The 27771-nt window shown below is 40.7% G+C and overlaps 1 protein-coding gene across 5 annotated transcripts in view; it reads right to left on the bottom strand.

Moving 5' to 3' along the window:
* The window catches only part of LOC126259333 (threonine--tRNA ligase 1, cytoplasmic), a 177152-nt gene that overhangs the window by 87799 nt on the left and 61582 nt on the right, over positions 1-27771 (bottom strand). For all 5 annotated transcript variants that reach the window (XM_049956036.1, XM_049956032.1, XM_049956035.1 and 2 more), the window contains 2 exons: positions 27580-27695; positions 3750-3883 (listed from right to left, as the gene is read on the bottom strand). In XM_049956036.1, the coding sequence (XP_049811993.1) occupies positions 3750-3883; positions 27580-27695 (250 nt within the window). The remainder of the gene's footprint in view (positions 1-3749; positions 3884-27579; positions 27696-27771) is intronic.

Raw genomic sequence — 27771 nt, 5'->3', positions numbered from 1 at the left:
TGTTTTGAAATCCTAGAATTGGCAGTGTGTCTAAACTTCCAAAGGTTCTGGAACCTCAATACCTTCTGCGCTGGAAGAAATCAAAGACAGTTTTGTTAACATCACATTTTATGTCTCATGGTATTAATATTCACCTACGTTTTTGATTATGGGGTGATCTTGATGATGGTGTTCCTGCTGTTTCACTACTAGTTCCATTTCCTTTTCCGCATGCCTTTGTCAGTTATTTTGTTTTTACTATGTTTCATAATTTGTTTATTTCTCATGATCTCTTCCTTCTCCCCCACTTCAGTATTTTACTATTGAGTTCACTCAGATTCTTGATACGTAATGGATAGCTGCTTTAATAAATAAGTGGCATCATTAACAGTCATGTCGCAAACCCAACATCAAATTGTAGGGTTTTCATTAAGCTGTGAGCCACACTTGATTTAATTACAGTACTCATGAAATTGAATACCTTTGTGTTAAGGTAGACACTCCTTTATTGTCCACAAAATTCAAGCATACCAAAGGCATGACAGATACATACAGTTGGCACCCAGTACAGCCAAGTCTTCTGAAAGCACATGAACTGTCCAACCAAACAGTAGTCCTGAAACTTCTACAGCACTAATAAGAGTCTTCTGAAACTCAGTGGTGCAATTACAAGATATCCACATTATTTCCTACACACTGTCCCTTTCCTTATCCAGTACTTAGAGTGACTTTTCTATCCTTTGACACCTTTAGCCTTTCCCCTTCTTTTCCTCATCCCTCTGTCTTCCTTTCTCCTGTTGATAGTACCTTTTGATTTCTGGAGACTAGTTTCAGCTTTATTCTTTCTTTAAAGAGTTTGTCAAGCTTGCTAAAGTTGCTTCTAGATTGATAGATGATTCTCTTTTATCAAAAATTTCATCCCTAGATTATCAAATGTTCATTATCAAGTACCACACAGAGAATTTTTTTTCACTGAATACGAGACTGAAGATTTTTTTCATGCACACGTAGCAACAGTTGCTCTAATGTGTAGTAATATTTGTTAATATTTTTATTTGAGTTCATACAGTTTAGATGTAAATTTTTACTGTATTGTACTGTGCCATATATGAAAGCTGATGACACACTGAGATCTGTGCTATGTTTTGAATTAAATCATGTAAATACTGAGTACCACATGTTTCCTCATTTCAGTGATAGTCAACAAAACTTTGTGAAATCTTTATGATTAAAGAGACAAAAGGGAAAGAACAAGCACATCTGTGTGATATTTGCAACAATAGAAATTAACTCTTCTGTCAAACAAAACTGCCAATCCTCACTGGAAACAGACAAATTACTCCTGCTTATTCAGCTTCTTATAAGTTTTGTTCCTTGTTCCCCTAGACAACCAGACTGCCTGGTCTGACAGATAAGGAGACATGACATCCTTGTTCGGCCCACTCCACAAGGCAATTCAAAGTTGTTACACATAGATTAAATAAATTATATCCATGTATCTACATGCTTTCTTGTATCCATTGCATTACATACAAGAAGTGTTAGACCCAAAAACATTATTTCAATTACAAAACAGAAAATTTTCTTAGCTGACCAATTTTGTTGATTTGTCAAGTTTACAATTCATCCTCTGTGAAGCAAAATTATGATGTTGGTTTAGAGTTTCCACCTTTGTCAGCATATATCGTGGTAAATTGTTATCAGTCATTCAAATCTTAACCTTTCTTCCCAGTTCACTTAGCAGTCATACAGGTATATTTATTAGACTGTGTAGAGGTGATTCTTTAAGCAATTAGATGGTCTTATGCTCCTTTTTTGTGTCCAATTAGTTTAAGGATTGGTTTTGATGCTTAACATATGTAAAGTATTCACAATAATTCTAAATCCCATAGCTAATACTATCACTATTTGAAGCAGTTCTTTTGTGAATACTGTAAGACTGGAAACACCCACAACAAATCATTGTAATGTAAAAGTGAGACATTACAACAGTGTCACCAAGACAGAAACCTTTATAGGCATCACAATCCTTGGTCATAGATTAGAATGGTGCACTAGAAAAATCACGAAATTGGAAATAAAAATCATCAGAAAAATCCTAGGGCCTGAAACGACAGAAGAAGGCTACAGATTGCATCTACACATATTATCTGCTGATGCATCATGCAGTCCAAGATGCTTGGAAAATATCTGACTACAGGTAACATATGAAATCCAGCATAGTGAATTCCTTTGCTGTGTTTATTGTTACAAATACTATCTATAATGTATAATAATAATAATAATAATAATAATAATAATAATAACAATTACTTGTTGCAAAGAGTTACCAAAAACAATTTTCAGCACAGAAGCTCAGTTCATATGAATGACTTCCCACACAACATAAAGTGCAGAGAGAAATGACTCCTTGGATCATTTAAATAGCGCCAGACACGGATAAACTGTGCACTGTTACATACTTCACGAAAAAAGGGTGACTACGCAGGAATGATGTCATATACACTCATAAAAACATAACAAAGTCAAGACAGAGATGTGCCATGCAAAGTGGCACTTTTGGACTTCACGCTGCTGGGGCTAAGTTTGGCAGATTTTGGATGGCACTCTCCACCACAGGGCTCGTTCTATGCACAGGCTTTGATGCAATTGCTCTACGCTCTTGCTCTAGCGAAGAAGCGGAGTGGAGAGCAGTTGATTGGTGGTTAGCCACCGAAATAGAATTTCAGCTGGAACATGGCACGCTGATGAGCTGGGCAGCCTGTGCAGTGGAAGCAGGGCATGGCCAAGCTGTTGTGGACATTGCCTACCTGGAGGGTGGACCTGTCTTTACCTGGTGGCCACAAGATGACAACCACAACCAGTTACAGAGAGAACGGTTTTCTTATTGCTGTAATATACGGAGCACTGGGAGTGTGCTTTTGTGCCCTGCAGCATTTGGTGGACAACTTATTAGACTGAGATTATTTGTACAGCAGATATTGTGCACAGTGAAGTTGTAATCATGCTGAGAACAAGTTCTACTTTTGTAGGTAGCTATAATTTTCCTGAATTTCATATTGCTGTTGTTGTCCACAGACTAGGTAGCCTTGGTAAGCCTGTTGTATGTAACAGTATTAAGTTGCTAGTGGAGGTCTGTGGTAATATAGATAGATACTGTTGTGGTTTTATTCATGCTGTGTTTATACTACTGCCCAATTGGAGTATGTTATGGTTGGAGAGTGTGAATATTCTGCTTTATGTTCTGTTGTTCTTGGCTGGTGCCTGCTTGTATTCCGCACTGGCTGAAACAAATTTTAAGTATTGTGTTGCTGAGCGAAATTTATACTTATTTTATTATTGTGTTATACCCATGTTTATATAAGTATTAGCTCTGATCAGAATATTACTGATTCCTTATTCATTGCCTAATATTCTACTGATGTCATTGTGTTTGTGTGAAAATACTTATGTTGTTAATACATGATTTTATAACAGAAGCCCAATGCCTATGCAACCTCAATCCACCCAAATTCTGTGTTACAGAGAGCAGTAACTACTATTCCAATGCTGTCTATGTACAGGGAGCCAAAATCAGTGTAGTAACCAAATGTTCCGCAGCACTGACTGTCATAGAAGAAAACTGAATGTATGCTGTAACCTACATTATATGAGAACTATTAATAAATGGGTAAAGCATACAAGAGGAGTAGTAACATAACGAATTTCTTCCAGCAGCCATCAGCTAATTAAATTCCTTCAGTGTCATAAACTGAGAGTGTTTCTGCTACCTGTCTGTCCTCCAGAAACATATCGTAGTAAAATCCATTCTCAATGGGAGGCCCATAGCATAAACAGCCTCCATATATCCTCTCCATTGCTTCACCAAGAATGTGTGCTGATGAATGCCAGAATACTTGCTGGGCTGCAATAAAAGAAAAATTTATTCACACAGTGATGTTAGATTTTCCCTATACAACTGAACATGCAATCATAGCACTGATTGGGGAAACTAGGAAAAGGAACACAACAAACGAGTGAAAACATTTTTCCTGATTTTTGTATATTTTTTCTCTCTCTCTCCAGAAACCTGTGTAATGAGAAGAGCTAGGAGCATATCACAAAAACGAAACCTTTTTAGAATCAAACAATGGAAAATCCATATACTGGAGATGCTGAGTCACAGATAGGCACAACAGAAAGATCTCACAATTAAAGCTTTCGGACATGGGCCTTTGTCAACAATAGACACACAAATACACTCATGCAAATGCAACTATCACACATGACTGCAGACTCAGGCAACTGAAGTCTTTTTGTTGTGCCTATCTGTGACTCGGCATCTCCACTATATAGTGAGAAGCAACTTTCCTTCTCATAATATTGTTACAAACCTTTTTAGAAGACATATGACATTCCTATTTTCTAACTGTTTTCCCAATCTCTTCTACGAATCTCCTACTGGTAGGTAAGAATCTGCTTACTGAATGACAAAAGTTCAGCACTTTTTGTATGAGCATGCCATGGAACAAGCTAATCAACAAGTTAATATAGATATTGCCTATTTTATTACAATAAAAAATGCTCTTCAGACACACGTTTCAAAAATAAAAGCTTCACTGAACTAACAGGTGTCAAAGGAACATGACCATTTTGTAAACAGCAAGTGCAGCTACATTATATATATTTTTCTCATAGAATTTGTTGTAGATCATACAGAAAAGTTTGAAAGGAATAATCATGTCCATAATTACATGTACATGACTACTCTGCAAATAACCCATTAGTGTCTGGCAGTGTGTTCACAGGACTACTTTACGCTTAACACTTAATCTTGCTGTGTGAGCTCTCTTTTCTCTTATTTTTTCATGATACAAAATTCTCCCTATGTAGATGGTGCAACAAAATATTTTCACATTCGGACGAGAATGCTAGTGATTGAAATTTCGTGAAAAGATCTTGCCACAACAAAAAATACCTTTGTTTTAATGACTGCCACACCTACTCGCTTATCATATCCGTGACACACTCTTCCCTATTTCGCAGTACTACAAAATGAACTGCCCTTTTCTGAATCTTTTTAATGTCCTCTGTCAATCCTATATGGTAAGGATCCCATACAGCACAGCAATACTCGAGTAGAGGATGGAGAAGTGTAGTGTAGATAGTATCTAAAGCTGACTGACCTAAGTGTTCTGCCAATAAAACACAGTCTCCAGTTCACCTTCCCCCACAACATTTTCTGTGCAATAGTTAGAATCTAAAATTATTTGTAATTGTAATTCCAACGTATTTAGTTGAATCAACATCCCTTAAATTCGTATGACCTACTGTGTAAGTGATATTTAACAGAACTTTTCTAGTACTCCAGTGGAGGACCTCAACCTTTTTAACTGTAACAATCCTGTTGGAAGAACATTCGCAACTGAGCATTATAGCAGAGGTTGAAAATACTGCTTCAGTTGTAAATTTCTTTATTTTCACAAAACCTGTTTTGGACTGTTATAAGCCCATCCTCAGGTGTCGTAGCTGTGCTGTGGTCCCCGAGCGCTGCGTGTACCAGGTGCGGTGTGCTGCCTATGAGCGCAGAACTCCTGGGGATGGGCTTATACCAGTCCAAAACAGGTTGTGTGAAAATAAAGAAATTTACAACTGAAGCAGTATTTTCAACCTCTGCTTTTTATTTGTTTGGAATTGCCCCTTTTTGCCTCATGCAGCTATCTTGTGCAAATTATTTTGTTGTTTGTATTGACCTTCTGACAGATTTATTAGACCACAAATAATAGCATCATCTGCCAGCAATATAAGAGGACTGCTCAGATAATCTTCTACATTGTTTACGTAGAGTAAGGACAGCAGAGGGCCTGTAACAGTTCCTTAGCGAACCCTAGATTATACTTCTGTTTCACTCAATGACTTCCTGTCAATTACTACAAACTGAACATTCAAACCTGGATGGAAACTAATGACTAGTGACCGGAAAATGCAGCAACTACTTTGGCAAAATTTGCTTCTATTTGTGTTAAAATTTGTACCTATTTCCTTGGTTGTAAATGATTAGATGCACAAAATTTAAAAGGTTGTCACGCTATGTTAGTGAAGGCAAACAAAGCCTTATTTCTGTGAAACTGACTGTTTTTTAGGAGCTGATCGGAATCTTTTTTAACTGGAATGTTTGCTTTTGCAAAAACTTCAACAGCACTTTTTCCGAAATGGCCTTTATTTTCTTCTATTTTTCTGTATTTAAGCTTTCAGAAAATGATTGTTCTGTGAAAAAGCAGCGGCATTTTCCCCATCAGTGAACTGAATGTGTCTCCATTTGATGTGTTTCTGGACATTACTTGTCTTTTCCCGCCCATTTCAATGATTAAAAAATCTGCCAAACATTAAATTTCAATATTTTGTGGGCATTCATAGCCACATGACCCATGCTTGGCAATGCTGCTGACAGATTTGACAAGGCAGTTGCCATGGCAGTGGGACCAAAAGTAACTCTATTATACCAATACAGAAAGAATTTCGGCACAATCGAAAAACATGACAGATTTTGTTTTCCAACTGCCTTAGTGCAGAATACGGGCACTATATAGCCACAAGCATAAACAAATTATAATTTTGACCCCCATAAATCTACATCTACATTTATACTCCGCAAGCCACCCGGTGGTGTGTGGCGGAGGGCACTGTATGTGCCACTGTCATTACCTCCCTTTCCTGTTCCATGCGTATGGTTCGCGGGAAGAGCGACTGTCTGAAAGCCTCCGTGTGTGCTCAAATCTCTCTAATTTTACATTCGTGATTTCCTCGGGAGGTATAAGTAGCGAGAAGAAATATATTCGCTATCTCATCCACAAACGCACCCTCTCGAAACCTGGACAGCAAGCTACACCACAATGCAGAGCGCCTCTCTTGCAGAGTCTGCCACTTGAGGTTGCTAAACATCTCCGTAAAGCTATCACACTTACCAAATAACCCTGGGACGAAACGCACCGCTCTTGTTTGGTTCTTCTCTATCTCCTATGTCAACCTGACCTGGTATGGATCCCACACTGATGAGCAATACTCAAGTATAGATCAAACGAGTGTTTTGTAAGCCACCTCCTTTGTTGATGGACTACATGTTCTAAGGACTCTCCCAACGAATCTCAGCCTGGCACCCGTCTTACCAACAATTAATTTTATATGATCAGTCCACTTCAAATCGTTCCGTATGCATACTCCAAGATATTACAGAAGCAACTGCTACCAGTGTTTGTCCCGCTATCATATAATCATACAATAAAGGATCCTTCTTTCTATGTATTCGCAATACATTACATTTGTCTATGTTAAAGGTAAGTTGACACACCCCGCACCAAGTGCCTATCCGCTGCAGATCTTCCTGCATTTCGCTGCAATTTTCTAATGCTGCAACTTCTCTGTATACTACAGCATCATCCGTGAAAAGCCACATGGAAATTCCGACACTATCTACTAGGTCATTTACATATATTGTGAAAAGCAATGATCCCATAACATTCCCCTGTGGCATACCAGAGGTTACTTCAACGTCTGTAGACGTCTCTCCATTGAGAACAACATGCTGTGTTCTGTTTGCTAAAAACTTTTCAATCCAGTCACACAGCTGGTTTGATATTACGTAGGCTCTGACTTTGTTTATCAGGCGACAGTGCAGAACTGTATCGAATGCCTTCCGGAAGTCAAGGAAAATGGCATCTACCTGGGAGCCTGTATCTAATATTTTCTGGGTCTCATGAACAAATAAAGTGAGTTGGGTCTCACACAATCGCTGTTTCCGGAATCCTTGTTGATTCCTACAGAGTAGATTCTGGGTTTCCAGAAATGACACGATACGCGAGCAAAAAACATGTTCTAAAATTCTACCACAGATCGATGTCAGAGATATAGGCCTATAGTTTTGCGCATCTGCTCGGCGACCCTTCTTGAAAACTGGGAATACCTGTGCTCTTTTCCAATCATTTGGAACCTTCCGTTCCTCTAGAGACTTGCGGTACATGGCTGTTAGAAGGGGGCAAGTTCTTTCGTGTACTCTGTGTAGAATCGAACTGGTATCCCGTCAGGTCCAGTGGACTTTCCTCTGTTGAGTGATTTCAGTTGCTTTTCTATTCCTTGGACACTTATTTCGATGTCAGCCATTTTTTGTTCGTGCAAGGATTTAGAGAAGAAACTGCAGTGCGGTCTTCCTCTGTGAAACATCTTTGGAAAAAGGTGTTTAGTATTTCAGCTTTACACGTGTCTTCTGCTGTTTTAACGCCATCATCATCCCAGAGTGTCTGGATATGCTGATTTGATCCACTTACTGATTTAACGTAAGACCAGAACTTCCTAGGATTTTCTGTCAAGTCGGTACATAGAATTTTACTTTCGAATTCACTGAACGCTTCATGCATAGCCCTCCTTACGCTAACTTTGACATTGTTTAGCTTCTGTTTGCCTGAGAGGTTTTAGCTGCGTTTAAACTTGCAGTAAAGATCTCTTTACTTTTGCAGTAGTTTCCTAACTTTGTTGTTGAACCACGGTGGGTTTTTCCAGTCCCTCACAGTTTTACTCGGCACGTACCTGTCTAAAATGCATTTTATGATTGCCTTGAGCTTTTTCCATAAACATTCAACATTGTCAGTGACGGAACAGAAACTTTTTTTTTTTATCTGAAATCTGCCTCCTATTACTCTTGATAAACAGATAAACCTTCCTCCCTTTTTTTATATTCCTATTTACTTCCATATTCAGGGATGCTGCAACGGCCTTATGATCACTGATTCCCTGTTCTGTGCTTACAGAGTTGAAAAGTTTGGGTCTGTTTGTTATCAGTAGGTCCAAGATGTTATCTCCACAAGTCGATTCTCTGTTTAATTGCTTGAGGTAATTTTTGGATAGTGCACTCAGTATAATGTCACTCGATGCTCTGTCCCTACCACCCGTCCTAAACATCTGAGTGTCCCAGTCTGTATCTGGTAAATTGAAATCTCCACCTAAGACTATAACATGCTGCGGAAATTTATGTGAAATGTATTCCAGATTTTCTCTCAGTTGTTCTGCCACTAATGCTGCCGAGTCGGGAGGTCAGTAAAAGGAGCCAATTATTAACCTAGCTCGGTTGTTGAGTATAACTTCCACCCATAATAATTCACAGAAACTATCCGCTTCTATTTCACTACAGGATAAACTACTACTACCAGCGACAACACGCCACCACCGGTTGCATGCAATCTATCCTTTCTAAACACCACCTGTGCCGTTGTAAAAATTTTGGCAGAATTTATCTCTGGCTTCAGCCAGCTTTTCATACCTATAACGATTTCAGCTTCGGTGCTTTCTATCACCGCTTGAAGTTCCGGTACTTTACCAACGCAGCTTCGACAGTTTACAATTACAATACCGAGTGCTGCTTGGTCCCCACATGTCCTGACTTTGACCTGCACACTTTGAGGCTGTTGCCCTTTCTGTACTTGCCCGAGGCCATCTAACCTAAAAAAACTGCACAGTCCATGCCACACAACCCCTGCTACCCGTGTAGCCACCTGTTGGGTGTAGTGGACTCTTGATCTATCCAGCGGAACCCGAAACCCCACCACCCTACGGTGCAAGTCGAGGAATCTGCAGGAATGTGAGGAGCAGTGCGAGAAAATAAGCACCACCTCCCTTTTGTAGGGCAGCAGCCTACACCAATGTTCTGTAAAAGTAGAATTGACACATTGCCATAAGAATCACTGATCTCTTCTGGTGTTGTAAGGAATGTATTCAAAATCCATGATGGATCAGGATTATCCACTTTACTCATTTCAAAATAAGGAGTAATGCACAACATGAAGCATTCAGGAACAGCTACCATGCCACTGCTTGTTGAGGCTGGTATTGTATTGTTAACGATGTAGTTACAGCCAAAACTTGAGTGGTATTTGACACAGTTACAGTTCAAAACATCTACCGCCTAATTTTCCACATTAAAAGTGTCTGTGATGTTCCAACTTTTGAACTTGAGCTAAGAAATATATACACACATTTCTTTGTTATAAAATAATAGGCACATGGCTAAGTACTATGCTGTATTACCCAGCTTTAATCTCAAATACATCATTCAAACACCCACAGTTGACATAGCACTAGGGCATTGTGCACACTGATACATCATTGCATTTGTGCACTTTTTATTTTTCAAACAGGTCATTACACACATTATCTTTCCAAACTGGGCTTCGTCACTTGATGTACAATTCCAATAACCGAAATGCAGGAGGATCTGCAATGAATTGACGCATGGTGCAGGGAATGGCAATTGAATCTCAATGTAGATAAGAGTAATGTGCTGCGATTACATAGAAAGAAAGATCCTTGATCATTTAGCTACAATATAGCAGGCCAGCAACTGGAAGCAGTTAATTCCAGCAGTTATCTGGGAGTAGGCATTAGGAGTGATTTAAAATGGAATGACCATATAAAATTAATTGTCGGTAAAGCAGATGCCAGACAGATTCATTGGAAGAACCCTAAGGAAATGTAGACCAAAAACAAAGGAAGTTGGTTACAGTACAACTTGTTCGTCCACTGCTTGAATACTGCTCACTGGTGTGGGATCTGTATCAGATAGGGAATATCGAAGAGGTAGAGAAGATCCAACGGAGAGCAGCGCACTTCGTTACGGGATCATTTAGTAATCGCAAAAGCATTACGGAGATGATAGATAAACTCCAGTGGAAGACTCTGCAAGAAAGACGCTTAGTAGCTCGGTATGGGCTTTTGTTGAAGTTTCGAGAACATAACTTCACTGAGGAATCAAGCAGTATATTTCTCCCTCCTATGTATATCTCATGAAGAGACCATGAGGATAAAATCAGAGAGATTAGAGCCCACACAGAGGCATACCAACAATATTTCCTTCCACGAACTATACGAGACTGGAATAGAAGGGAGAACCGATAGAGGTACTCAAGGTACCCTCCGCCACACACCGCCAGGTTGCTTAGGAAGTATGGATGTAGATGTAGAAATTGGATAAGTTTTCGATATTTACACTACTGGCCATTAAAATTGCTACACCAAGAAGAAATGCAGATGATAAACGGGTATTCACTGGACAAGTATATTATACTAGAACTGACATGTGATTACATTTTCACGCAGTTTGAGTACATAGATCCTGAGAAATCAGTACCCAGAACAACCACCTGTGGCCTTAATAACGGCCTTGATACGCCTGGTCATTGAGTCAAACAGAGCTTGGATGGCGTGTACAGGTACAGCTGCCCATGCAGCTTCAACACGATACCACAGTTCATCAGCGGTAGTGACTGGCGTATTGTGACGAGCCAGTTTCTTGGCCACCATTGACCAGACATTTTCAATTGATGAGAGATCTGAATAATGTGCTGGTCAGGGCAGCAGCCGATCATTTTCTGTATCCAGAATGGCCCGTACAGGACCCGCAACATGCGGTCGTGCATTATCCTGCTGAAATGTAGGGTTTTGCAGGGATCGAATGAAGGGTAGAGCCACAGGTCGTAACACATCTGAAATGTAATGTCCACTGTTCAAAGTGCTGTCAATACAAGCAAGAGGTGACCGAGACGTGTAACCAATGGCACCCCATACCATCACGCCAGATGATACGCCAGTATGGCGATGACGAATATATGCTTCCAATGTGCGTTCACCGCGATGTCACCAAACACGGATACAACCATCATGATGCTGTAAACAGAACCTGGATTCATCCCAAAAAATGATGTTTAGCCATTTGTGCACCCAGGTTCGTCGTTGAGTACACCACTGCAGGCACTCAAGTCTATGATGCAGTGTCAAGGGTAACCACAGCCATGGTCTCTGAGCTGATAGTCCATACTGCTGCAAACGTCGTTGAACTGTTCGTGCAGATGGCTGTTGTCTTGCAAACGTCCCCATCTGTTGACTCAGGGATCGAGACGTGGCTGCCCGATCAGCCATGCGGATAAGATGCTTGTCATCTCAACTGCTAGTGATACAAGGCCGTTGGGATCCAGCACGGCGTTCCGTATTACCCTCCTGAACCCACCGATTCCATGTTCTACTAACAGTCATTGGATCTCGACCAACGTGAGCAATAATGTCGCGATACGATAAACCGCAATCGCGATAGGCTACAATCTGACCTTAATCAAAGTCGGAAATGTGATGGTACGCATTTCTCCTCCTTACACGAGGCATCACAACAACGTTTCACCAGGCAACGCCGGTCAACTGCTGTTTTTGTATGAGGAATTGGTTGGAAACTTTCCTCATGTCAGCACCTTGTAGGTGTCACCACCTTGTGTGAATGCTCTGAAAAGCTAATCATTTGCATATCACAGCATCTTCTTCCTGTCGGTTAAATTTCGCGTCTGTAGCATGTCATCTTCGTGGTGTAGCAATTTTAATGGCCAGTAGTGTATATGCAAAAAATAAAGCTATTTTAAACTATCTCTGATAAAATAATTCACCTGAATATGATTCACTATGAAACGGTGTTTGTTAAGTAATTTCACCATTTTGAGGTAGAATTCGGACCTATTTCACATCTACAGCATAATGCGAATTTTTCCGGTCCTTACTAATGACCTATATTAAAGATAGTTAAGTTAAAGAGATCTGAATTATCCTGTAACAATATTTTTTCAGTAGTTACCTACTGACATAATAGTAAAAAGTTTCCTTTAAGAGAAAACTGAAAGCATTCTCGACAGCTCCTCCTATTCCATAGATAGACATTAATTTAGTGTATAAAGTACAAAATAACAACATACCATGGTTATTGAAAAGTCTATGTATTCTTCAGTAATGAATAACCTCAACAGTTAATATTCAACATCAAGAAAGTATTATGGCCCTTATCCCAACTCATTCTACATCATTACAATATGCCTTGCAAATACCGAGCGTGGTTGATGCAGTGTTTAGCACACTGGACTCGCATTCTGGAGGACGACGGTTCAATCCTGTGTACTGCCATCCTGATTTAGGTTTTCCGTGATTTCCCTAAATCACTCGAGGCAAATGCCAGGGTGGTTCCTTTAAAAGGGCATGGCTAACTTCCTTCCCCATCCTTCCCTAATCCGATGAGACCGATGACCTCGCTGTTTGGTCTCTTCCCCCAAGCAATTCAATCCAATCCTTGCAAATGATCTATCAGACATATAACTAAACATGTCCAATCATTTGTGATGCCCCTAAAGCTAAATAACATCTTCAATGAGTCATTCCAGATGTATTTCCTGTATTTCATAGACTACCATGTTTAATTTCATATTCTCCAACTAAAATAATTTTATGTTTTATAAGTGACACACTATCAAGCAACTATTAAAGAAAATCTCCCATACGTGTTTAACAAATACTGATGAAATACAGTTAAATTTATAAGAAAAATACCTGCATTCACTTATGTCTGAAGTAAATTGTAATATAATTTGTAATGTGTTCAAACAACACATCTCTGGAATATCTTATTATAGTTTTGTAATGAAAGATAGTGTTCAGTAACTAAATACGAAACTAAAATGTGGGGTATTAATTTAGCATGTCACACACACCTCACAAGAATTCAATCACAGCCTTTTACAATGCAAAGTCTACCACTTATCATACACTGATACAAGGTATGTCTGACTGAAACTCATAGCTTCATCACCCAAAGTTATATTTTGCCACTCAACCAACATACTTAATGTCCAAGAAAATTTATATGCCAGTCTTGCTCTGTATCGTATACAACATGGGTCATTTCCCGCTGAATAACGTGTACAAGACCTGCCCTTCACACCCACTCACTACCTTCTCCTGAAGTCCAGTCAAGGGCATTTCCTATCCTGTTAAAGAAAGAGCCATGCGTGGAAGTAGCTACATTATGTTTATATCAGCATGTGGGGATGACAGTCAACTAACTGTGTACTTGTTGTACAAATGAATACCTCTAAACAGTGACTAGCCCCAAACCTTTCCATCAAGTTGCTGAATATACTACACACCACAATAGCAATGCAAACTCCTCGCACCCCCAGGGAGGGACTACTTTCCTGGCCTATTCTTCATTCCTGAAATGGTCTAAACCTTCACATCTCTATCATTCTCCCTTACCCGTATTTTTCATCTCCTGCCAGTTTCCACACCATTCCTCCACATTCTAACTTTGCACTTACCCCCTCTCTTTATAAGTTTTTCACTGTCAACTTTTTCATTCCTCGTCATTTGTCATGGCTCCCAATACCTACCACATCCTTGCCCCCATACATCTCCCACTTTGTACACAACTGTCCTCTCTCCCCACTCCTGCCAAAATCAGCAACCACCTAGAAATCATCACTGCTGGTGCTACCATAGACTGATTTGTTTGATATTTGATGGCTATGAGTGTGTGCGTGTGGGGCGGGGGGAAGGGGGGGAGGGGGGGGGGGGGAGAAAGGATCTGAGCTTACGCAAGTCAATCAGCCTCAAGTGAGTAGATGCTTTACCTAATTTACATTTTTCTTTGGCTTACTTGTGTCACTCATCATTTCAAAGCACTTTATTTTCATTATTTAACTGGCATATAGCATTATGTTGGCAAATCAATAATGAAAGGATCTCTCAAGTCCACAAAATATTAATGTGTCTGCTGTGGTACTGGGTTATCACACCCTTCAGATAACATTTTCATGGCATCATTTGGCAATAGGTGGCACTGCCTCCTCCAGCCACATTTGGGCCTTTGCTGCTCTCTGCATCTGTGATCGTGTGACATAACACTCCACACCGCCATCTTGTTGATTTGTGGCTCAGCACCGCACACCGCCCTGAGGCTCATAAATCCAAAATGGCCCCTTATGGGGCCAGCCACCTGGAGCAGCACTGCAGATGCTGCGCACATCTACAACCCAAGACGTGCATGCTGGCATCCATTTTATTTGTGCCACCTCTAAGTCTCTGAACTACGGCTCCTATTAAATAACAATGCAGCAGCTCAGGCACTCACTTCATCACTCACACTGTTTACAATCATTATACTGTACTGTGATTTGATAATGGAACTGTTATTAACTTGATTACATTATTAGTTTGCTCTGTGATACCTGCCTATTATGCTTGTGAGTGTTTCGTACTGGTGTTGTTCCATGTATAGCTGTTCGTCATTGTGCTGTTCTCATTGTGTTGCAAATTACAATATCTGTAAAAATATCTGCTGAATTTTTCTTCTTTTCTCTTACAGTTGTCAATTTCCCTTATACTTAGTGAAGTCTGAAGACAAGGAACTCACATAATTAACCATTTAACTGCTGTGAATGAATTAACTTGGTATGTCCCCAAGTGCAGAGGATGTGTTTCAACATGCCCCCTGGGCTTCCCTGAAGTGCTATCAACATATTTGTGCATCCCATTCTGCTGACCTCTCAATGCTGCAGACAAGTTACTTCCATATCTCTGTGAATAAAATGTTTCGAGTATTTATAACACAACATACGTGCCTCTCTAAGTGCTACCATTTGTGAAAAACCTAGTTCTGATATTGTGAACATATCTTGAACTGTTTATGAAATGTGAGAATTGTTATGACCAAATGAATTCCAAATGGGCAACGATGGAAATGGGTGCATTGTACGAGTCTGTCTGCCGGATACAAAAACAAATAACTTGAGATCAAAATCAGATATCATTCTTGTTTCAATTTTAAACAAAATTTCAATATCTCGTCTACATTTCATACACTGCAATGTATGAACTAAAATCACCCACACACAAAGTTTATGAAACGCGTTTTTACCTCTCCAAATTCTTTAAAATTTCACACAATATTTTAATTAATTAGATGCAGCACAGTAACTATGCTATATAAGGAAAAGAAACTCAGTCCTTTACCAAGAGAGAATATCAGACTGTAAGATGTGCAAAAATCAATTTTTGTTCATTGAATACCTTTCTTAAGATTGGAAGATAAGTATTTCATAGTGGTCAGAATGCCATCTCTCAGCACAGATAACACATTTGGTGAGCAGTAAAGCCACAACAAAGTCACGCTCAGCACAGAATGCAGAGAGCATGTCTGTAGTAGCAAAAGGGTTAAACATGAGAACATAGAGACTACAAAGCGGTAAAAAGTCAGAACTGAAAAAGAATTAATTACTATTGCTTTTTACACATATTACCTCAATAAGCAATGGGTATCAAAAGTTCTGAATGAATCTTTCATTGTGTCATGAATGTATCACACAACTTCTCACAGATTCTCCACGGAAGGGTGTTCTACATCTACATACATACTCCGCAATCCACCATACAGTGTGTGGTGGAGGGCACCTCGTACCACAACTAGCATCTTCTCTCCCTGTTCCACTCCCAAACAGAATGAGGGAAAAATGACTGCCTATATGCCTCTGTACGAGACCTAATCTCTCTTATCTTTGTGGTCTTTCCGCGAAATGTAAGTTGGTGGCAGTAAAATTGTACTGCAGTCAGCCTCAAATGCTGGTTCTCTAAATTTCCTCAGTAGCAATTCACGAAAAGAACACCTCCTTTCCTCTAGAGGCTCCCACCCGAGTTCCTGAAGCATTTCCGTAACACTTGCGTGATGATCAAACCTACCAGTAACAAATCTAGCAGCCCGCCTCTGAATTGCTTCTATGTCCTCCCTCAATCCGACCTGATAGGGATCCCAAACTCTCGAGCAGTAGTCAAGAATAGGTCGTATTAGTGTTTTATAAGCAGTCTCCTTTACAGATGAACCACATCTTCCCAAAATTCTACCAATGAACTGAAGACGACTATCCGCCTTCCCCACAACTGCCATTACATGCTTGTCCCACTTCATATCGCTCTGCAATCTTACGCCCAAATATTTAATCAACGTGACTGTGTCAAGCGCTACACTACTAATGTAGTATTCAAACATAACAGGATTCTTTTTCCTATTCATCTGCATTAATTTACATTTATCTATATTTAGAGTTAGCTACAATTCTTTACACCAATCACAAATCTTGTCCAAGTCATCTTGTATCCTCCTACAGTCACTCAATGATGACACCTCCCTGTACACCACAGCATCATCAGCAAACAGCCGCGCATTGCTGTCCACCCTATCCAAAAGATCATTTATGGAGATAGCAAACAACAGCGGACCTACCACACTTCCCTGGGGCACTCCAGATGATACCCTCACCTCCGATGAACACTCACCATCGAGGACAACGTACTGGGTTCTATTACTTAAGAAGTCTTCGAGCCACTCACATACTTGGGAACCAATCCCATATGCTCGTACCTTAGTTAGTAGTCTGCAGTGGGGCACCGAGTCGAACACTTTCCGGAAGTCAAGGAATACGGCATCCATCTGATACCCTTCATCCATGGTTCACAAGATATCATGTGAAAAACGGGCGAGTTGCATTTCGCAGGAGCGATGCTTTCTTAAGCCATACTGATGCATGGACAGTATCTTCTCTGTCTCAAGGAAATTCATTATATTCGAACTGAGAATATGTTCGAGAATCCTGCAACAAACCAATGTTAAGGATATTGGTCTGTAATTTTGAGGATCCGTCCTTCTACCCTTCTTATATACAGGCGTCACCTGCACTTTTTTCCAGTCACTCGGGACTTTACGTTGGGCAAGAGATTCGCGATAAATGCAAGCTAAGTAAGGAGCCAATGCAGTTGAGTACTCTCTGTAAAACCGAATTGGAATCCCATCAGGACCTGGCGATTTATTTATTTTCAACCCATTTAGCTGCTTCACAACCCCAGGGATGTCTATCACTATGTCCTCCATACGGGAATCTGTATGAGACTCAAACGGCGGTATGTTTGTACGATCCTCCTGCGTGAAAGATTTCTCAAATGCTAAATTTAAAATTTCAGCTTTCGTTTTGCTGTCTTCCGTTGCCAGGCCAGACCGATCAGTGAGTGACTGGATGGAAGCCTTCAACCCGCTTACCGATTTTATGTAAGACCAGAATTTCCTTGGGTTTTCAGCAAGATCTTTTGGTAAGGTATGACGGTGGTAGTGGTTGAATGCTTCGCACATCGCTCTTTTTACAGCAGCACGAATCTCTGCTAACTTTTGCATGTCCTCATTCTCCCAATCTTTCTTGTACCGCGAGTGCAACTGCCTTTGCTTCCTGAGCATTCTCCGAATTGTGCTGTTAAACCATGGTGGGTATTTTCCGTCCGTAACCCACTTTTTTGGCACATACTTGTCCAATGTGTTTAAAATTTGCCCATAATTCTTCCACGTCCATCATACCGGAAGTAAACGAAGTCGATTCATTTACTAAGTGGGATGCTAACAACTGGTTATCTGCTCTTTCTAGTAAGAATACTCTCCTAGCCTTCTTAACTTTCGTAACCATAGTCGTAATGACAACATCATGATCACTAATCCCTGTCTCAACACTGACACTGTCAATGAGGTCTGGTCTGTTCGTGGCTACCAGATCTAAAATATTTCCATTACGCGTTGGCTGTCGATTTAGCTGCTCAAGACAGTTTTTGGATAATGTGTTCAAAAGTAATTCACACGACGGCTTGTCTGTACCACCTGTAATGAATCCATAGACATCCCAGTTATATTAGGTAGGTTGAGGTCGCCTCCAACTAATATAGCATGATCCGGGTACTTCTGCGATACAGAATGTAGACTCCCTTTGAATGATTCTAGAACTGTCACGGTGGAACCTGGTGGCCGGTAATAACACCCCACAATTAATTTTATTTCCTCTAGCCCTGTTAAACATGTCCAGATAACTTCACAATCACACTCTGCTTCGACCTCAGTAGACACAATATTTTTGTCAACTGCAATGAAGACACCACCTCCTACGGTGTCTAATCTGTCTTTCCGATACACGTTCCAACCCTCACTAAATATTTCAAAACTTCCTATCTCAAGGTTCAGCCAGGTCTCAGTCCCGAGGATAATTTGCGCGCCACAGGCTCCCTGGAGGGCAGTAAATTCAGGAACTTTATTCCGAACACTCTGAAAATTTACTGCTAATATCTTGATAGCTGAAGTGTTTTTACACTGAGTGCGTCCTGATTCCCCTGCCTGCACGTCGACTGGTGAGTGTTCATCACGACACCTTGCACTACTGCCTAGCCTAAAAAAAACCCCATGTGCACGCCACAAGTACTCTGCTACCCGAGTAGCCGCTTCCTTTGTGTAGTGTCCCCCTGAGCTATCTAGGGGCGTCCTACAATTCCCCACCCAATAGCACAAGTCTAGAAATCTGCAGCCAAGACTGTCACAGAGTTGACGAAGCCTCTGGTTGAGACCCTCCACTCGGCTCCAAACCAAAGGACCCCGATCCACTCTGGGAACAATGACGCAAATAGAGAGCTCTGCTTGCACCCTGCGTGTGAGGCCAGCAGTCTTCACCAAATCTGCCAGCCGCCTGTACAAACTGAGGATCGCGTCAGAACCCAAGCAACAGGCATTGTTGGTGCCAACGTGAGCAACTACTTGCAGACGACTGCACCCCGTACGCTTGATAGCCGCAGGCAAGGCCGCCTCCACATCTTGGATGAGGCCCCCCGGCAGACAAACCGAGTGCATGTTGGATTTCTTTCCAGCCCTGTACGCTATTCCCTAAGGGGCTCCAATCACCCGCCTAACGTAGGAGCTCCCAATAACCAGCAAGCCTTTGCCCCCGTGTGCCTGCTCGGGCCCTGCTGAAGGAGCGGCCACCTGCTCACTGACAGGACGAACGGGCGAGGCCAGCCGGACAGCCTCCACATTGACCCTCCGTCTCGAGCGACGCGAATGCGTTGCAGTCCACCACTCACCCTGAGGTGAGGGTGGCCCCAACGCGCCGGGTACACTAGAAGGTGCCTCGGCGGCTGAGTCAGCGGATGCAGCAAGCGACACCTGGGGTGTCTCAAGTGACGTGCCAGACCCTCCGCCGTCGCTGCACCTCGAGGCAGCAGCCAGAAGGCGGCTGACTGGCCAACAACACGCTCAGCTGCTTGCGAACCGTGGCCAGCTCCTCCTGCGCCCACACGCACCCTATCCATCCTACTGCTAATATATAATGACTCGGCGAATTTATGCTCTACAGCTATCAATAAGCAATATTACTCCTCTCAAATACGAGAATACGCAAGGATTTCATGTATTTAAATATGCAAGCGCACAAACACTCGGAAAGAAATTAAGAATCAAACTAGAAAACAAATATGAAAGCTAAATATGCGACTCGCTACTGCACTACTGCTGCACTGATACTTCACCAGTGGCTGCTCAAGGCTGGGCCCTTGCTGTTCATGCTGTATAATAATGACCTAGCAGACAATATTAATAGTAACCTCAGAATTTTTGCAGATGATGCAGTTACCTATGATGAAGTACGGTTTGAAAGAGGCTGCATAAATGTTCAGTCAGATCTTGATAACATTTCAAAGTGGTGCCAAGATTGACAACTTGTGCGACCCATCACAGATTACCACTGAATTGTGTGGGGACTCATACCAAATAGGACGTACACACAGACAGGCAGCACAAATGATCATAGGTTTGTTTGATATGCAGAAGAGTGTCACAGAGATACTGAAAGAACTGAACTGGAAGACTCTTGAAGATAGATGTAAACTACCCCGACAAAGGCTATTAACAAAGTTTTGAGAAAGAATATACAACATATCACTCACATAAGGATTGTGAGGATAAGATAAGAATGATTATTGCACACACAAAAGGCATTCAGACAATCATTCTTACTGCACTCCACATGCTAATGGGATGGGAAGAAACCCCAATAACTGGTAAAATGGGATGTACCCTCTGCCATGCACCTCATGGTGGGTTGCAGAGTATAGATGTAGATGTAGATTAAATCTGTGAGCTGTACTGAGTCTTGAACAAGTGGGCAAAGATTTAGCCTCAGTTAGTGAGTATACTCTACCCCAGACAAAAAGTTTCATTCTGGGAACAACCTCAAACTTGTGGCTTAGCCAGTCTCTGGCACACAATTTTGCAACATGAGTTCTATTTCTGCAAAGGACACAGAATAACTCCTGCGAGTTTTGCAGAGCAATAAGATTTGAATGAGGTGTGCTGATGCTACCAGTTGGTAAATACAAGGGTTGTTTCAAAAGTAAGGTTCCCAACTCTGTACTCTTCGTGTGCATGGTGCAATGCGAAATCTGGCAACACCACTGTGTTTGCTGGATCCCCCACCACCGATTCCAACAACCAGCATGGCTCTGCAATGATCAGTACCGGCCTGACAGCCATAAGCGATAGAGGCCATCACCACCAGGTGTGAAATTTGTGTGGTCTTCCGATTTTTGCACACCAGAAAGTTACCACCTGTAGAAATTCATCGGCAATTGAATGAAGTTTATGGGAAAACATGTATAAGCATTCAACACATCCACAAATGATGTAGGGAGTTTGCCAATGGCTGTATGGATGTCCACGACAAACAACGAAGTGGGAGGCCATCGATCTACGACGAAGTTGTGGCGAAAGTTGAGCAAATCCTGCTCGAAGATAGCGAATCACCATCTGGCAACTGGCTGCTCAAATTCCTGAGGCTTCTGAAGCTTCAATTGACAGGATATTGATTGAAAAGCTAGGTTACCACAAGGTGTGTGCACGCTGGGTGCCGCACATGCTTTCATAAGTCCATAAACAGCAGTGCCTTGACTGTGCTCTGAAGTTCTGGAGTGAATGTGACGAGAATAAGGAAGACTTCCTCGATTCCATTGTTATGGGGTATGAATTGTGGTGCAATAACACTACTCCAGAAACAAAACAACAATCGTGACAATGGAAACACATCGCATCGCCACCACCAAAGAAGTTTAAGCAGCAGCTGTCAGCAGGAAAAATCATGGCATCGGTGTTTTGGGACTGGCGTGGTGTACTGCTCACTGATTTTATGCCTAGAGTGTCTACCATAAACTCGACAGGTTATTGTGAAACCTTGAAAAAGCTTAAGATGGGCAATCAAAAATCGTCATAGGGGAATGCCCGTCCACATGTGTCGCAACAAACGAAGGAGTTAATTGACAAATTTGGCTGGGATGTCATTGAACACCTCCCTTACAGCCCCGATTTGGCACCCAGTGATATCCATCTGTTTCAGAAATTGAAGGAGCACCTAGGCGGTCTACGATTCCAGATGGACGAGGAGTTGCAAGAAGTTTCCAAGTTTTTCAATAGGTTGTCGGCAGACTTATCTGAGGTGGGAATGCTAAAGTGGATTACTTGACAGAAAAAATGCATAGAAAAAAATGATGACTATATGGAAAAATAGCTTAAAGATCAACGTTTCCAATGGTGTAATTGTTTTTCCAAATAAAAAATTCCTTAAAAAATTTGGGAACCTTATTTTTGAAACAACCCTTGTATGATGCCCAAAATGGAAAAAGACTATATTTTAATGCACATTCGATGCTCAATTTTAATAAGTCAGGAAGTTTCATTAAGAAATCTCATGTACATCAGTATAGAAACTTTGGACTTTAAGATATTTTCTCAATATATGGAAATTGGGTTTCATTTATATTTAGTATTTTATTGCCTGATCCTTTCGTGAACGGAATGAGGGAAAACAACTGTCTATATGTTTCTGCTTCCATATGAGCCCGAATTTCTCTCATCTTTTCTTTGTGGTCCTTATGTGAGATGTATCTTGCTGTCAGTAGGATCATTCTGTGATCTGTTGCAAATGCTGATTTGCTAAACTTTCTCAATAGTGTTTGGTGAAAGGAATGTCCTAGTCCCACAGGGATTCCCATTTGAATTCATGGAGAATTTCCATACTACTTGCATGTTAACTGAACCTACTGGTAACAAATCTAGCAGCACACCTCTGAATTTTTTTTTCAATGTGTTCCTTTAATCCCACTTTGTGAGGATTCCAAACACTCACTCAATAAGTACCCAAGAATGAGTCATGCAAGTGATCTGTACACTGTCTCCTATAAAGATGAACACCTCTTTCCTAGATTTCTCCCAATAAACCAAAGTCAACTATTAACCTTCCCAACAACATACCTTAATTGCTCATTCCATTTCATGTCACTCTGGAACATTATGCCTGCTCTTTAAAGCACACAACCAATTATACTATATCCAAAGGTTGCTCGATTGTCTGCAACTCATCTATATTAACTCACATTTTTTCCCACATTAAGAGCAAGCTGCCATTCATCACACCAAACAGAATTCCAACTCGTGTCATCCTGTACCCTACAATAGTCCCACAACAAGTTGAAGCATCAATAAAGTACCTGTGAGAGTTCTAAATTAAAGCAAACAACATGATTAACATACTAGTGGCAGCAGCAGGGAAGTGGGAAAAGTAAGATGTTTATGTAGCGCAATGTGTAGTGTTATCTTGTGAGGTGGAGGTACTTAGATTAACACTGACTTTAAAGGCTGGATAAATAATCAGTAGCCTGTATCACAGGTTAATAAGAACACATGTTTACAGGCAACCATTCTCTTTCGGGAAATTGACCTTAGATCACTGTCACAAAGACATTATATGAAGGGAGATGGTATAATACTACCTTTTTACTGCTAAGATAGGTTATACATTTGCAAGAGGCAAGAGTGAATGGTTTCCACATTTCCACAGAAAAAAGAAATTCATTTCAAGACTTCGTTTACATCTTTACTTTGCAACAACTGTTAACTGCATAGCAGAAGGAAAATCCTATTTTACCAGTTATTATGATTTCTTTCTGTTCCATTCATGTATGGATACAGGAAGAATAATTGATTATACCCCCGCCGGCGAAACATTGCACTTGACAGTTCGCTTTTTGTCTAGTTAGGTTGGCTATACTGTAATAGCGATGTTGCAACAGCGGCCTCTATACACACAGCAGACGATACAGTTTTCCGTCCCGTCTCATAAATGCAAGCGATTGAGCAATTACAGTGTATATAAAAACTTGTTTTTAGTTGTACTACAATGACAGGAAGTAAACAACCGTATAATAATGCATGTAAAAGCATAACAATGCGCACCCTTTCAGTAACGGAGCAAAGAAATGCAAAAAACAAGCATCTGACAACTGGTACTTTAAAATCAATAATGTACGTAGTTTACAAAATAAATAATAACCAAGATTGCAATAAATAACCAATATTAGTAATTTTTCACTCACCAATTTACAGTGATAATGGCGCAATTCCATCCAGCTCGCCATCGTCACTGTTGTCTGATTCATCGCCAAAACCGTCTTCATCGTTGTCATCAGCAAGACAAATCATTAATTGTTCATGGCCACTGATAATGCCTTCTATTGTCTGTGCTGCTCGTATAAGCTTCTCGACGTGCTCTACTTTTTTCCTCCATGAGGCTGCATCCACAGTCACAAGAGCTTCACGCAACAGGTTTTCCACCTCTGTTATTGTAAAGGACTTCTTGTTGTTCCTTACATACATTTTTACATCACTCCATATTAACTCAATAGGTTTGAAATGGCAGTGATATGGTGGCAGCCTTATTACAGTATGACCCTGCTCCTTGGCAATTTCGTCTACTACATATGTAGGTGTCGTAGACTTACTTTCTTTAACAAGAGAATATAACAGAACCTTTGTCATACTCATATCCGCTGCAATATTTCGAGCCTGTAACCACTGCACCATAACTTCTTTCCGATCATTTGTGGTTGGGGCTTTGTTCTGTATCACCGAATGATATGGAGCATTGTCCATTACAATTGTTGTAGGGACAGGAAATTGTTTTAAAAGGTTCCTGAACCACTCAACAAATCGTGTGTGATCCATATCTTCATGGTAATCACCAGTCTTTTTTGATCTAAAAACTAAAAGTGCGTCAGGGACAAAACCACTGGAGGAGCCTGCATGGACCACAATTAATCTAGCTCCTCTTCCCGTCGGCTGATGGCCGCTACTGCTGGGTGTGTTATCCGTCCAACATTTACTGACAGCTTCCCCGGCATTAACCCACGTTTCATCTAGCAAAATTATGGAATAAATGTCTCTGCCCGCAATTTTGTGCAAGAAAATGCTACGAGCGGTAACAATATGTACCCTCTCTAACAGTACTTTGTGTCCGTCTAGCATTTTGTAACGGAAACCCATGTTTTTTAGCACAATTTTTAGTGATGTTTTACCACCCCTGAAGAGTTCACTTTCTTTTAAAGAGATTAATAACTTAGCTACAGTCGGATACTCTTTTCTGCTGTAGTAAGCATAAACATGCCTACGAATTGCATCAGTCTGGAAAGAATCTGAATCTGTGATAGGACTAGGCCGCTTTTTCTTCTTTCCCGGGGTTGATAAAAATGTATTATTTGATCCAGACAGCTCAGAATCATTACAGCTCACTTCAGTATCTTCCAAGTTTTGTAGTAATACTCCCTTACTTACTACGGTTCTTGCACTAATACCAAGAGTTTTCGACGTACGTTCCACCACTTTGTCGGCAGGAATTGATGGCTGTCCATGAATGCTTGCGTAGTTTTTCTCCTGCTTGTAAAACTCACAAGTTCTGCGTAGTAACTCCAGTGCCTGGCTGTTTAGCGGCACCCCTCGACGCAAAGGATTGTCACTAGGTGAACGAAGTCTTTTCGGTGGCATTTTCCAAGTATGTACACTCACAACGTAACAAAAGTCACAACGATATAGCACACAGTACAACGAAAACACGCGGTAAACAACATACAATTCACGTTGTATACACATTCACTAAACAAAGCCGGCAACGCGGGAACTTTGACGTCACAGCACGTGAGTAACAGCAGTGCTCACTGCACTGTGATTGGCTGGCGCCCCACGCTGAACGCCTATCGTTCTTCACTTGTTACTCTGTTACGCTGCCAACTTCATACGCAAACGTCAAGTGCAATGTTTCAGCGGCCCGGGTATAAAGGCCTGTGTGAGGTGCTGTAATTAATCTAATTTTTCCTTCACAATTCCCATGTGAGCAATACCTATGGGATTCTACTACATTCCTGGAATCATTAACTTTATGAAATCAGGCAAGCATAGGCTTCCTTCCAGCTATTTCTTTTACAATTGTCAGTTATGGTAATTGTCAGTTATGGTAATTGAGGTGTTCTAGTAGAAAGTATTACTTTATGACTAAGAAGCTGTAAATTTAGCATCTATTTTTAGTAAGTTTTGCATAATTTTTTTTATTTATTTACTTTTTTTTGTAAATGATTAGGAACTAAAATTGAAAGCTTGTCCACACTATGTGCTTGAAGACGAAGCCTTGGTTCCTTGAAACTGACTGTTAAAAATTTGGTGATTGGGGGCAGCTCTTTGACTGGAATGTTTACTTTTGCAAAAACTTGCACACTTTTTTTTTCCAAAATTGTCTCTTCTTGTTTTCCTCCTTTGCCTCTACTTAAAGTTTTCAACAAATTATTGTTTCTGTTGAGAAGCTGCAGCATGTTTCTGTTGACAAGCTGCAGTATTTTCTCACCAGTGAATAGGGTGCTTCTTTGATTCTAGGTGTTTCTCGAGATTATTCTTCTCTTCTCATCCAGTTGAACAATTACTAAATACAAAGAATATTGTTTTCAATCTTTTGTGGCCATTTACAGCTCTGCGACCCATGCTTGAAAATGCTACAGATAGAACTGGTAAGGTGCTTTGCACAAAAGTGTAGGCCTATTTGCATGTTATGGGAAGACTTTCAGTGTGATAGAAATAAGCTGACAGGTTTTGAATTCTTTTCAGTACAGTGCAGAGTACGGGTACCATAAACTGGAAGTCGGCTGTGAGCCTAAATAAACTAGAATTATGAGCGCCAGAGAGGAGCAGTGGTGCGAGGGAAACAAGCCCCATCTCCCTCTTGCAGGGCACATCTGTGTTCAGTGTTTCTGCAAAAGCAGAACTGATACAAAGGATTGCCAGCCCCTTCTGGTGTTATAAGGGTTATAATCAAACTCCACGAAGGACCATGATATGTCTCTTCACTCATTTCGAAATAAGAACACAATGCAAACATAAAGCATCTGGTAACAGCTACTGCGTACTTGTCTGCTGAGGCTGGCAGTATCATAGACGAGGTAGTTCAGGCCTGACCTCTAATGGTATTTGACACAATCACAGTTCAAAACACCCACCACCTAAAAATACCACATTAAAGTGTTCACACTATATGAACTTATGAACTTTAATTAGCAGACAAATTTAGGTATTATTTTGTTCTAAGATGCTATGTGGTATGACTAAGTACGAGGTAGCATTACATGGCATGTATCTTGTAGACAATTCAGTCACTCACAATTGATGCGGCACCAGAGCACTGAGCACACTAATACATCATTGCATTCATGAACTTTTTATTTTGCAAACACATTCTTATGCACATTATATTTTCAAATTGGGCTTTGACAAGTGAAGTGATGTACAATATCAGTAACAAAATTTACATTTATGATATTTATATGCAGAAAATAAAGCTATGCCAAACGATCTCTGAAAAAATTATTTCAACTTGCCATGAAGTATCATTTATTCAGTAATTTTGTTTTTTGTGAATTTTGAGACAGAATTCACATTTATCTCAAATGCAAATTTTTTAGTTCACTACTTATGACAAGCGTACAAATGAGCAACATTACGCCTAACATGAACAAGAAATTACTGCATTAAAATCTAGTAAAGATTGTTGTGTAACATACCTTCTTCATCATCAAACTTCAGCAACTGAAGCTTGCAGCTATTGGTCAGTGGCCTATCTAAGTCCCAAACAACTCCATCAACTTTGGCAATTACTGTGTTATCTGCCAGGCCCTGACTAGAAAAAATAAATATTCATTTGAACTAAGATTATCAACACCATAGTACAAAATTTAGTTTAGCCACCTCTACAA

This window comes from Schistocerca nitens, chromosome 5 (assembly GCF_023898315.1).
Source record: "Schistocerca nitens isolate TAMUIC-IGC-003100 chromosome 5, iqSchNite1.1, whole genome shotgun sequence".
Classification (NCBI taxonomy): domain Eukaryota; kingdom Metazoa; phylum Arthropoda; class Insecta; order Orthoptera; family Acrididae; genus Schistocerca; species Schistocerca nitens.
This window is presented reverse-complemented; position numbering and strand designations above follow the sequence as displayed.